The sequence below is a fragment of the Sinocyclocheilus anshuiensis genome, unplaced genomic scaffold, assembly GCF_001515605.1.
Source record: "Sinocyclocheilus anshuiensis isolate Anshui unplaced genomic scaffold, SAMN03320099.WGS_v1.1 scaffold1662, whole genome shotgun sequence".
Classification (NCBI taxonomy): Eukaryota; Metazoa; Chordata; class Actinopteri; order Cypriniformes; family Cyprinidae; genus Sinocyclocheilus; species Sinocyclocheilus anshuiensis.
The window spans coordinates 453564-466893 of record NW_015545835.1 but is presented as its reverse complement, the minus strand read 5'-3'; the positions used below and the strand labels follow the sequence as shown (position 1 = coordinate 466893).

The 13330-nt window shown below is 40.7% G+C and overlaps 1 protein-coding gene across 1 annotated transcript in view; it reads left to right on the top strand.

Moving 5' to 3' along the window:
* Positions 1 to 9004, top strand: part of LOC107698433 (FYVE, RhoGEF and PH domain-containing protein 3-like) — a 19128-nt gene extending 10124 nt beyond the window's left edge. The window contains exons 4-13 of the mRNA XM_016499450.1: positions 44 to 190; positions 1011 to 1103; positions 1193 to 1272; positions 1573 to 1603; positions 3034 to 3135; positions 3395 to 3448; positions 3525 to 3626; positions 3709 to 3837; positions 5693 to 5813; positions 7380 to 9004. Of these exons, the coding sequence (XP_016354936.1) occupies positions 44 to 190; positions 1011 to 1103; positions 1193 to 1272; positions 1573 to 1603; positions 3034 to 3135; positions 3395 to 3448; positions 3525 to 3626; positions 3709 to 3837; positions 5693 to 5773 (819 nt within the window). The 3' untranslated portion in view covers positions 5774 to 5813; positions 7380 to 9004. The remainder of the gene's footprint in view (positions 1 to 43; positions 191 to 1010; positions 1104 to 1192; positions 1273 to 1572; positions 1604 to 3033; positions 3136 to 3394; positions 3449 to 3524; positions 3627 to 3708; positions 3838 to 5692; positions 5814 to 7379) is intronic.
* Positions 9005 to 13330: the final 4326 nt, after the last annotated feature.

The window sequence follows — 13330 nt, the reverse complement described above, 5'->3', positions numbered from 1 at the left end:
TGTGTGTGTGTGTGTGTGTGTGTGTGTGCGTGCGTGCGCACAGGAGAAGATGCACAAGCTGTTGGAGGTGTATGAGAAGTTGGGCGGAGAGGAGGACATCGTTAATCCAGCCAATGAATTCATTAAAGAAGGCCACATAAAGAAGATGTCGGCTAAGAACGGCACGGCACAGGACCGATACCTCTATCTGGTGTGTCTGTCTGCTCGATTAGGACTCTTTAGCTGTTTATCTATACTTCAAAAGTGTTCTTGCATCAAGGGTTATCATGGTTTGACTTCTTGACACAAAACAAGAAGCACTGACTGACTTGAAGATGAAATTCTTATCATTTACTGATTTACTGTTGTTTCAAACACAAAAGGAGATGTTTAGCAGAATGTTGATGCTGCTCTTTTCCCATACGATGGAATCAACAAAAAAAGAGAAAAAGTATCATCAGAGTTCACACAGAATGCATTTTTGCAGTTAAACAGGCAGTGCAACAAAAAAGGTCTGGCTGAACACCTTTTAACTTGAGTGCTGCGTTTTTAGAATGACATTTCATGCACGAGATGCTGAAAAAGATGCGAGAGCAGTGGTCAAACACATCCATCTAGTGCACGTTTGCATAGAAAAGCAATGGAGTGAAATGCAAAAATGCATACCTTCTGAAGACATATAAATCACAAATGTTTCAATATGCTGCATCAAGATGCATTGCTCCAGATTTGACGTTTAGATATTCCGTAAACTGTTTAAGCTAAAGTCAAAATATGATTTGTGAAGACTTATATGAACTATTAGAGTCATATGGAATCTTGTTATGATACATTTATGCTATTTAAGCTTGTATGCTTTAGTTGTGTGGAGGAGAGCAGCTAACACCATCTGTCAAACTTCTCACTTTATGTTCTGTGGATGAAAGAAAATCCTAAAGCTCGTTCCTGTTATCTGCTCATTCACTTCAGCTTCAAGACAAATGAGAATGAGTATGCTGGTGCTGATGATGTGTGTGTTTGTGCTTCTCCAGTTCAATAACATGGTGCTGTATTGTGTGCCCAAACTGAGGCTGATGGGACAGAAGTTCAGTGTCAGAGAGCGAATCGACATCGCAGGGATGGAGGTATGACTTCAGCCATATGTTCAGCTGCGTTTATGGTTATTTCTGTGTCTTCATCTCGTCATATGCTGGTGTTCTCACGTTGGTTGAAGGTTCAGGAAAACGTCAAGCAGAACGCCCCTCACACTTTCACCATCATCGGCAAACAGCGCTCGCTCGAGCTGCAGGCCAGGTGAACGCACACAGCACTTGCTGTCCAAAGACTTGATATTTCTCAGCATTATAACACTAAGTATATCACAATAATCCCTCTGGTTTTGCTACTAAAGTTTAAATTAGACGCACTTCAAACATCATAGCATGCATACTCATGCAGGCTTGTGGAGACACTTAATGTTGAAAAAGTATGCTACAATAATTGCAAATGTTCACAATGTAGCTTAAATCTTCCTGAAAATATACAGTACATACGAGCTCTTACCCATCAGGCCTGTGTGGAGTCTGAATGTGTGCTTATGTCTGTGTTTGACAGGACGGCTGAGGAGAAGGACGACTGGATAAAAGTGAGTCATTCTCTTTGCACAAATGTTCACTCCAAGTGCACATTCAATACAATTAATCGCTTTTTGACAAGGGTTTCTGGTGTGATTTCAGCACAACTGCAGCTTCAACAGCATCATTGCCGTTTTTCATATTTTTATGCAATTCTATTTCAGGTCAGTTATTTCTGTGTCTTCATCTCGTCATATGCTGGTGTTCTCACATTGGTTGAAGGTTCAGGAAAACGTCAAGCAGAACGCCCCTCACACTTTCACCATCATCGGCAAACAGCGCTCGCTCGAGCTGCAGGCCAGGTGAACGCACACAGCACTTGCTGTCCAAAGACTTGATATTTCTCAGCATTATAACACTAAGTATATCACAATAATCCCTCTGGTTTTGCTACTAAAGTTTAAATTAGACGCACTTCAAACATCATAGCATGCATACTCATGCAGGCTTGTGGAGACACTTAATGTTGAAAAAGTATGCTACAATAATTGCAAATGTTCACAATGTAGCTTAAATCTTCCTGAAAATATACAGTACATACGAGCTCTTACCCATCAGGCCTGTGTGGAGTCTGAATGTGTGCTTATGTCTGTGTTTGACAGGACGGCTGAGGAGAAGGACGACTGGATAAAAGTGAGTCATTCTCTTTGCACAAATGTTCACTCCAAGTGCACATTCAAAACAATTAATCGCTTTTTGACAAGGGTTTCTGGTGTGATTTCAGCACAACTGCAGCTTCAACAGCATCATTGCCGTTTTTCTTATTTTTATGCAATTCTATTTCAGGTCAACATGAAAATCAATTAATTGACTGCATGTAATGACATTATAAGCAAAATTACATTCTTGACTCGTGCGCTTATTCATATTGTGATCAATTCAACAGTCCACTGTATTCTAAAGAAGAAAAATGCATAATTTCCATCAAATGCAATAACTTGTCTTTGAAACATCTCTTAAAGCCCTAAAACCCTTCAGTCAATTCCTAATTAAGATAATCAAGTCCTCGTGAATGCCTTATTTCACTCTCAGATGTGTCACACTACAGTAGTACAGTGTACAGGTTGTGTGTGGACGTTTCGTGTCATTATTCACTCACGCCCATCTTCTTTCACTCTGCTCTGTGGAACACAAAAGGAGAAATGTACTTTAATTGCATAGAATAGTGTGGAAGGCAATGAAGAGGAACATGAAAGCAACATAAAAGTAGTCCATATGACTCATGCAATATACTGGAGACTGAAATATAAGTCGTCCTTCACTGAAAATCAACATTGACATTTACCCTCGCTCTCCTTAGTGCGTTCGACAGAGAAGTGCAAAAAATGGTTCTTTAGAGTCAGTAAATCTGTGATTCAGTTCACTTGAATCTGTCGTTTCTCAGTTGTGAGCGCACTTGATCATCAGAGCTGAGGTGTGGATGCTCTCCATCTGTTTGCAGGTGATCCTGGCGACGATTGAGAAGCACAAGCAGAACAGCGAGACGTTCAAAGCCTTCAACATCTCCTGTAGCCGTGATGATGAGCACACGCCTGACACGCCGGTAACACATCCCTCATGCACTCAACCCTTTCCAAACTAGCCTTACTTAGTCATGTTTTCTGTGCTCCGCTGTTGTTAGTCACACTGGAATTAAGAACATTTGGGAATGTTCCTTGGTTTCGGAGTGAAATGTGACATGGGCATGATCTAGTGGTCACACTTTAAAAGCACAGTCCTGTGTTTCATCGTCACACAAGCACACGCACACATCATGTGACTCTCCTCTCCTCCTCATGTGTGATTCTGTGGTTTGCTCGCAGGGCCTGTGGAGCAGCACGAGCACATGTGAGGCAGACGGAGCTCAGCATGAGAGGGTGAGACGCACACAGACAGACACATCTGAATACAGGCTAGACGTCACTGTGTTAACCTGTGTGTATGTGTGTGTAGAAGAGCTCAAAGAAACGAGAGAAGGAGAAAGAAACATGCAAAGGCTGCAGCGAGGCCTTCCATTTCACCAAACGCAAACACCACTGCAAGAGCTGCGGCGCGGTACGTGAGTCGGCTGCGTACACACAAACACAGGTTTGATGCGATGCAGTGCGTCCTGACGTGTGCCGGTGTTCATCTGCAGGCCGTCTGTGGGAAGTGTTTGAAGGTGTCGGAGAGCAGGAACATCCGCATGTGTAAGCAGTGTTTTGAAGGCCTGCAGGGAGCTGAAGGGACAGCAGGAGGCGGCACTGAGCCTAAGAAAAAAGTCGAGGTGAGAAACTTTTTTATTTTTTATTTTTTGTCCCACCTGTTTACAGTCGTTTAAAGGAACACTCCACTATTTTTGAAAATAGGCTCATTTTCCAACTCCCCTACAGTTAAACAGTTGAGTTTTACCGTTTTCGAATCCATTCAGCCGATCTCAGTATAGTTCCTAGCCATATCGGCCTAGAAAATCGCAACTTAACACTTAACAATCGTAACTACAGAAGAGTCAAGTTTTAAATAGGAAAAATATAGAAACTCTTTGGTCATTTTTGAGCGAGATGCTAACGGTCTAATCAGATTCAATGATCTATGCTAAGCTAAGCTAAAAGTGCTACCGCCAGACCCGGAGATCGGCTGAATGGATTCGAAAACGGTAAAACTCAACTGTTTAACTGTAGGGGAGTTGGAAAATGAGCCTATTTTCAAAAATAGTGGAGTGTTCCTTTAAGACAGGACTAGTAGGGCTGGGTGATAAATCAGTATTTATTTATTTATTTATAATCAGTATTTATTGAAAACAATCCAAAATATTGATAAAAATATTTTAAATAATTTACAACCTGCCAAAATAAAAGTTCAGTTTAACGTCAGGAAATTATGACAGAAATATATTTCTCTTGTACAGTTGAATGTACTTCTCAAAGTGGTAGTAATAGTAAAAATAATGATCTAATTTATTAAAACATTACATTCATTTATGATGCAGTGCTTTCATGCACATTGTTATATTTTGATTTAATTACATGGCGGCATTATGCAAATATTTCCACATAGTGAGGTAGATATGTGGGGGCGTGTTAGAACGAGCCGTTTTAGGGTGTATCCGGTGAGTCACACACAGTTCTTCCTCAAGAGGGCGCTTACAGCTCAGTCCTCCACTGATGCACACTGCAGTCTTAACATGTGTTTGAGCTCCAATCTGAGTAAACTCACTCAAATCTACTGAGAAAACAGTTCTCACCTGAGAAACTATCTCTATAAGTCATTGCAAGAGTAGTAACAGGTACGTCTGTGTGTTAAACTACACCCCACTACTGACACACTGAGAATTACTTCAACACATCGTACTTTAAGCACTCTACACTTTGATTTCAGCGCCAGATTTTTAACAGTGAAATTGTTGATACTGTTGCAGTAAAAATCTAAATGTTCAAAGTACATTCTCTAATGCAATCAAAATGAATGAACCGCATAATGTCTGTCAGTGTCAAACACACCTCAGGAAGCATGAAGAGAAGGAGAGAGCAGATCAGTAGTTGGTTTGTCTTTAAACAAACGATAGTCCATCTAAAACAACCAGGACTATTGTTGCATTCACAAAAACCACAGTAAGCCATAGAAAGCCAAATCAGCAAATCGTACATTATTTGACTCTTAAATGTGATCGAGCTGAACTCATGTGGACCACATCTACATGTATGTCCAACGCATACAAATATAATGAAATTACTCAATAACTCAGCCGTGAGTGTTTTATATGTTTGACCTGTGTGTTTTAGTTATTGATGCATAAATAAGAGACTCGCAGCCGTTCCAGCTAAAGCTGACTGGTTTGATTATTCTGAAATTCATATTCCTGTCAGAGTGTCTTTCAGTGGCAGTTTTTGTAAATATTTCTAGTGTTAAATTAAATGTCAATAGAGCAATAATTACAGTTCAACATGTGTTTAGAGTGTATTCCTGTGGATGACTGATAATTATTGTTTCGGGTTTTTAGGCCACTGTATCTCGAGAGTCTGTTTAAAATGCTTCCTCCTGAGCTCAGGGTGTTGTTCGCTTTACTGCAGATGTACAACCATACTAGTTTAGTCAGCATATCTTCAGCTGTGTGTGTGTGTGTGTGCGTGTGTGTGTTTCAGAAGCACCTGTCAGTTGCTCAGTCTTCTCAACGGACAGGAAAAGTTGAGGAGTTGGACCAAGAGCTGGGCGGCCATCACTGAAGCACAGCCTCTGCTGCTTTATCAGCAAACCAGCACACAGGTCTGTGTGTGTGTGTGTGTGTGTGTGAGTGTGAGTGTGAGTGTGAGTGTGAGTGTGAGTGTGAGTGTGAGTGTGAGTGTGAGTGTGAGTGTGAGTGTGAGTGTGAGTGTGAGTGTGAGTGTGAGTGTGAGTGTGAGTGTGAGTGTGAGTGTGAGTGTGAGTGTGAGTGTGAGTGTGAGTGTGAGTGTGAGTGTGAGTGTGAGTGTGAGTGTGAGTGTGAGTGTGAGTGTGAGTGTGAGTGTGAGTGTGAGTGTGAGTGTGAGTGTGAGTGTGAGTGTGAGTGTGAGTGTGAGTGTGAGTGTGAGTGTGAGTGTGAGTGTGAGTGTGAGTGTGAGTGTGAGTGTGAGTGTGAGTGTGAGTGTGAGTGTGAGTGTGAGTGTGAGTGTGAGTGTGAGTGTGAGTGTGAGTGTGAGTGTGAGTGTGAGTGTGAGTGTGTGTGTGTGTGTGAGAGAGTGTGTGTGTGCGTGTGCGTGTGCGTGTGTGCGTGTGTGTGTGTGTGAGAGAGAGAGAGTGTGTGTGTGTGTGTGTGTGAGAGAGTGTGTGTGTGCGTGTGCGTGTGCGTGTGTGTGAGCTTGAGTGAGTGTGTGTGTGTGTACGTGAGTGTGAGTGTGTGCGAGCGTGAGCGTGTGTGTGTGTGTGTGTGTGTGTGTGTGTGTGCGTGCGTGCGTGCGTGTGTGTGTGACCTGTCAGATTAAGGTCAGATGGATTTGCGTGACCCTGTCCTGACCTCAGAGCGCCTGTCTGCAGCCGGTGAAACACAGGATAATGTGTTACTAAGTCATGTGTGTCTGTGTCTGTCTGAGCATCAGTTTCTGTGCTCTTCTGTGTGCGTTTTATGGTTAAATCTCACAAATAACATCTTCAGGTTATATTTCACCCCAAAATCATTAGGAAAAACATGAGAAATGCTATTTTGCATCAAGAAAATGAAGCTAATTTCAGGACAAGAACCTTATTCTTATTTTTAATACTTATAATACTTTATTTATCCATTAAATTCAGTACAATAAAGATGACTACAACATAAATGCACTTTACCAATTAATATAATTTAGTAATAATAGTAATATCATGGTTTTTTTTACATAACAGTAATCAGAATAAGATTTTTGGTAACACTTTACTTAAAGCCTTTGTGTATAATGCATTATAAAAGTATTCATAATGTACATTGTAATGCATTATATCTTTTTATAAACAATTGTAACCAAAGTTAAAATGCATTATAATATTTGAAGGTTTGACTATCATGTGTTTTAAATACATTATACTTTCTAAAGTATAGATAATCTATTATAACTGTGGATACAATTATTCATAAGATATAATAATGCATTATAAGGTGCATTACAAGGCATAATTAATGCATTAAAACTACTTTTTATATAAAGGCATTAAGTAAAGTGTTACCAGATACAAAAAATAAAAAAATCAAATGAAAATAATGTCACAATGCATTTTTTTTCTTCATATTTTGTAATGAAATATGACCTGAACATTTCACGAGATTGCGTCGTGTCTTGAGGTGATTGCAGAGCTTCAGTGCTGTGCCTTTGTCATTCATAGGTCTCTCTGGCTGTGACATCAGTGACATGAGAAGAAGAAAGAGTCAGACGTGTTCAGACTGATTCAAGAATCTGAATGAGCGACCGACTGAATGGAGCTCCTGTCACATGCTGTAAAGGGAGGAGCTAACAAGATGTCAGTCACAGCAAGAGCCAATAGGATGCTTTCCCTCTCCCCCTTTATAAAGAACTCCTGTTACTTGAAATCACTTTATCCTCAGCACTTTTTTATTCTTTCTTTTGAAGATCCTTTTACACGATCATTACTCTTTCAGCAGCACTCACACTGTCACGCCTTCATCTGAGTGTGAGAGTGACTGTTTGTCAATGCACTGTTCCCTTCCAGCACTCATGTCTGCTTGTGTTGCACTGGATGAAGATGTTGAGAATGTCTATATAATGTTACGATGAATGTTCTTTTTTTTTTTTTGCCTTTCAGATGTGTTATTAGTTAAAGCATTAAGTGGCTGTTCTTGTGATGCACTGTCAGTTCACACCTTCATGATTCCCTTAGTTTTTTCTTTCTGATTTTTAAAGATGAAGTGAACTGAAGCACAAAGCACATAAAGCACACGTCATATTTCACTCAAAATCAAAAGAAAGAAAGGATATTGTGCATAAAAGAAGCTTATTTTATTTTCCGTATCTCTTCCGTTATTTTCACAGTAATTAAGCACATTTCACATCAAATTCTCATAAATTCTTATTACCGTCATGCATAAGAAAAATAATGATATATTTCAATTGCGTAGTGTTCATACACCGTGGTTTGAGTTAGTTGTATTGCCTTTATGGTGTTGATTTAAAAAAGTAAATTTTTACCATTTTTACAGTAATGAGAATGTAGTAAGAATCACCACTGAGAATGAGGAAAAGCCTAAGCGTCTGCACACATTACACGAATGACAATGAGATGCTTTTAACATCACAGTGAATATGCATGTCAGAATGTAAAAAAATCATAATGGTCCTAAAACGGCTTTATTTTTCACAATGCTACACAATGTCTTGGTTTTTTGGAGTGAAACCCTGTTCCGTTTTCACAACATTCACCCTCAATTTCACAAGACTGGTCTCACGGTGCGTTCATAAACTCTTCTGAAGTCTTTGCTAAGCATCAACATCCATGGTCTGCTGTTTCCTCAAACTGTGTTTTGTACCAACGAGAGATCATTTTCACCTTCTTCAAGAGGATACCCAGCTTTATTGTTTAAGGGCAGATTCCTGTGGCAGGCCACTAAATATTATACCCTCCTATAGAACATTTTCACTATAGACTTTTCAGGTAAAGGTTTGGATGAGAAAACTAGGTTCAGGAACATAGGGAAACTCAATTCCTGCGTCACTTTCCTCTAGCTCTTCATACCGTTTCACCAGCGGCACACTTCTATTTTGTATGCAGCAGTATTGTGATTGCAACAGAAGTACTGTACGCCTGCACACTCAGAGTCCAGTCTGTGAGCCTGGAGGTCGATCATGGTCAACATGTAATGAATGATGTAAACATTGCATTTGCTTCCCTTTTAATATTGTTTGAACCCTTGAAGCAGAACCAGTATTATTAAAAGCATTTTATGTGTACAAAAGCTGTCTTATAGCATATCAATGAATAAAAGAGTATCTGGTCACCGATGTTTATGGGCCTCAGTTATTCATTCAGCTTTATTAAAATGAATGTGGTATTCCAGCTCTAGAAGCACAGTTATCTTCGCAGTGACTGTTCTGAGGAGCAGCTCACACGCTGTCATTGTCGATGTTTCACCACAGGAAATGGATACATCTCTTTCATGAGACACAAAATATTCTCGCTAATCTAAATGTGTGATTATTTTAGTAGTTTCTTGGAATAGGGTGGTACTGACTTCCTGTTTGCAGAATCTTATTTGATCATATATAGATGGATTGTGAAACATATGCTGAGATATGTTGAAACTGATTTTCTTTATTTCATCACTTTTATGACAAAATCTTTCAGGAATAGAGTTTAACATGCTGGTTATTATACAATCATGTTTGCAAAAAAAAAAAGTTAATAGTACAGAGAAATTCATTTCAAATGTATTTGTATAGCGCTTTTCACAATACACATTGTTTTAAAGCAGCTTTACTGAAAATGCATGTGTCTACATTACAATTTAGAGTGATATGTTATCAAAAGTGAATGTGTCCAAGTAATGTTCATTTCACAAATGAACAGTTCAAGGTAATAGAATCATACAGTTAGCTAACATGAATTAATTTCAGGCAGAAGCTCATTAAAGGGGTCATATGATGCGATTTCCAGTTTTCCTTTCTCTTTGGAGTGTTACAAGCTCTTGGTGCATAAAGAAGATCTGTAAAGTTGCAAAGACTAAAGTCTCAAATCCAAAGAGATATTCTCACATGTGGTTGCGGCAAGCCCGCCGGACCCTCCTTCGTCGAATCCGCCGGCCGCGCCGTTCTCAAGGCCGCCCGCCTCCGTTCACTCAAGCCCGCCATGTGTGACGCTGTGTGACGCATTTTATGGAAGACTTGAACTAAAACCTGCTAAAACCTACTCTTGTGAACCTGCAGAGTAGCATACAATGGGTCTGTGCTCAAAGGCTGTTCTATAAAGTTGGGCAGTTCCAACTTTGCAAGGACAGTCTGGCGCTTCTGACTCACAGCCTGTAAATACATTGTTTATATTTAAAGAATTTGCCACTGTTGATTCAGACAAGAGTAGTGCTTGTTTGATCACAAATGCAGAGATGGTTTTATGTTATGATACACAACGCAACGCGTAAAAAGACAGTATAAGTCATTATAATCAGTAATTATGTCCCCACTGGATGCAACAAATGCCTCGTTTATAATGGGTTTTAATGTTTATGTCTCGTTGCTCCGGCCGGACAGGGCATCACAATATGGTAAGGGGCGTAACATTTCCGTCACACGCTTGAGGTATTCAGCCAATCACAACGCACTGGATAGCTGGCCAATCAGTGTACACCTCGCTTTTCAGACCGATGAGCTTTGTAAAAATCGACGCGTTTCAGAAAGGCGGGGCATAGAGGAGCAACAATAATGTACATTATGTGGAAAATAATGTGTTTTTTTAACCTTAAACCACATAAACCCATCGCATTACACCAAATACACAACATAATGTTCTTTTTAGCAACATCATATGACCCCTTTAAAGCGATTATTACAAGTGTGTTCATAATGATTACAATATAGAGAAATTTTGGCAGCTGTGCATGTCAATTCAAGTTGGCGTCATCTGGGGTCCTCGCAGGGGTCAGCATCATCTCTTCACAGGTGTTGGGTATCTGAAGTCTTTCTATGAGGCTGAATCCATGCTGGAGCTGGTGTAATCTCTAGTTACTTCGAGATTAGTCTCAGCCTCAGATGTCACGCCCACGGAACGTTGGCTAAACGTCTGATGCATATGGCACACCTTCAATGCTCCCCGGGCGCCGCAGCAAAAATGGCTGCCCACTGCTCCGGGTGTGTGTTCACGGTGTGTCTGTGTGTTCACTGCTGTGTGTGTGCACTTAGGATGGGATAAATGCAGAGCACTAATTCTGAGTATGGGTTACCATACTTGGCCACACGTCACTTCAGAAAAGTGGAAACACTTCAGGAGTTTCGAAGTCGTCATCGGATTGGTTGAATTATACAGGATTTCCGGGAGACGTGTGTGTCGCATTCTATAATGTTCTGCCTGGAAACAAAGATGCAGTGACGCCAAACCCCCTCACGAAAGAAGAAAGCCATCGTGTTTACAACTGTGACAACGAGCACTTATCAGCATCAATTAAACGCTGGATTTTCAAAAGTATGTGAAATATTTTAAGTTCACGGCACAGAATCTTTAAAATACGTCCAAGAGTTTTACACACCGGTCTGTTATTGTGGCGACATTTTTGTGGCGCCCCGAAAAGTGACACTGAAACTAAACGAACTGTGATTGGTTGTTTGACATGTCGGTCAAACGGCCTCATGGGCAGGCCTTGGCCAAAGAAAGCTGCCATGGATTCCAGACCGTCAGTCTGAAGGTCTAGCTACGCAAGACTACTTCGAGATGGGCATCCCGGTGTAGGAACAGAAAGGTAAATGGAAAAGAATTAGCATAGCTGCTGTTCATAACGTTTCAAGCTAAAAATATGTTTGTGACTTCTAAAAGTCCAGAGTTCCGTGACCTTAAAGAGCGTGATGGATTGTAGGGCATAAGAAGATCAGTTAAATACACAGTAGCTAAACCATTTAGTGCCTTATAGGTCAGTAGCAGAAATTATTCTTGAAGTTTGGATACTGTGACAAAAAAAAATAAAAAATACTTAAAGCCATACTGAAAAAGTTTCCACGTTCAATAATAAGTAATAAAAATAAACTTGCTCAGAGACGTATTCCCTAGTCTCGCTTAGCCAGACCTTCAGACTGACAGCAGAAGGTCTGGGAACCATGGCATGGCCACTTTGAATGGTCATGGACCGCCCAAGAGGCCATATGACTGACAGCTAAAGCAACCAATCAAGTTTTGTTTTGTGCCGCGTCATGTTTAGGGGCATGGAAATGTCCCCACAATAACAGACTGGTGTGTAAAACTCTTGGACAGATTTAAAAGAGTCTATGCTGCAAATTTTACATATTTCACATACTTTTGAAAATCCTGATCCTGATAAGTGCTCATTTTCATAGTTGTAAACACAACAGCTTTCTTCTTCCGTGAGGGGGTTTGGCGTCGTGGCATCTTTGTTTCCAGGCAGAACGTTAAAGAATGTGACACACGTCTCCTGGAAATCCTTTATAATTCAACCAATCTGAATGATGACTTCAAAACTCCTGAAGTGTTTCCAATTTTTGTGCCATATGCATCACTACGTGTCCTCTAGAGGTGATGCAAGGGGTCTACCAACAATTGTTTGAGAAAAATTTAAATGTTGTTTAAAAATATAACATGTGAAGTTCAAGCTAAGCTAAAGCAAATAAGCTGAAGTTCCTTTAAATGTTTCATTGACATTGTCACTCCCACATTGAAATGTATTAAGAAAGAGTGCTGTTCTTAATTTCAGCATAACTCTGCAGACCTGTGGCCATGTGCCTTCGGCCAAATCACAGACCAACAGCATGATTATGAGGGCTGCGCAGACGCGCATGTGAAGATCCCCATGGTGGAGCAGACGGGACCGAAGATCCCCATGGCGGAGCAGATGGAGCAGAACACCACCAGAGCATAACAGAAGACTACCACGGCGGAGCAGAAGACCACCAGAGCATAGCTGAAGGCCACCATGGCTGAACAGAAGAACACCACGGTGGAACGGATGGGACAGAAGGCCACCGGAGCAGGCTAGAAGACCACTGCGTCAGAGTGGATGGAACTTTGGCCCACCAGAGCATGTCAGCAGACCACCACGGCAGACCAGACTGATCAGGAACCCATGGCAGAGATTGGGGCCTAGGGAAAACTGTTACACAAGAGACAGACAGTGCATTATCGGTCTCAGGGACTGAGGCAGGGAACACAAAAAGTTCATCAATAGTCTCCCTGGTGACAACTGAATGGCCAGACAGTTCATAAATAGGCTCACTGACTGAAACTGGACAGGTAGACAGTTCAAAATCAGACTCGTTTACTGAAAATGGACAGGCAGACCATTCAATGATTGAAACTAAACAGGCAGACACTTCACAGTCAGACTCCTTAGTTAAAATAGGACAGACAGATAACGGGGATTCAAATTCATTAACTAAAACTGGATAAACATGCTGTTCACATTCAGGCTCATTGACTGGAACTGTACAGACAGATAATTCAGAATCAAACTCATTGATTGAAACTGAGTTTTTCCAAAATTTATCCAAAGCGACTTACAAATGAGGACAATAAAAGCAATCAAAACTAACAAAAGAGCAACAATATATAAGTGCAAATGACAAGTCTCGGTTAGCCTAACGCAGTACACGTAGCAAGGTGTGTATATA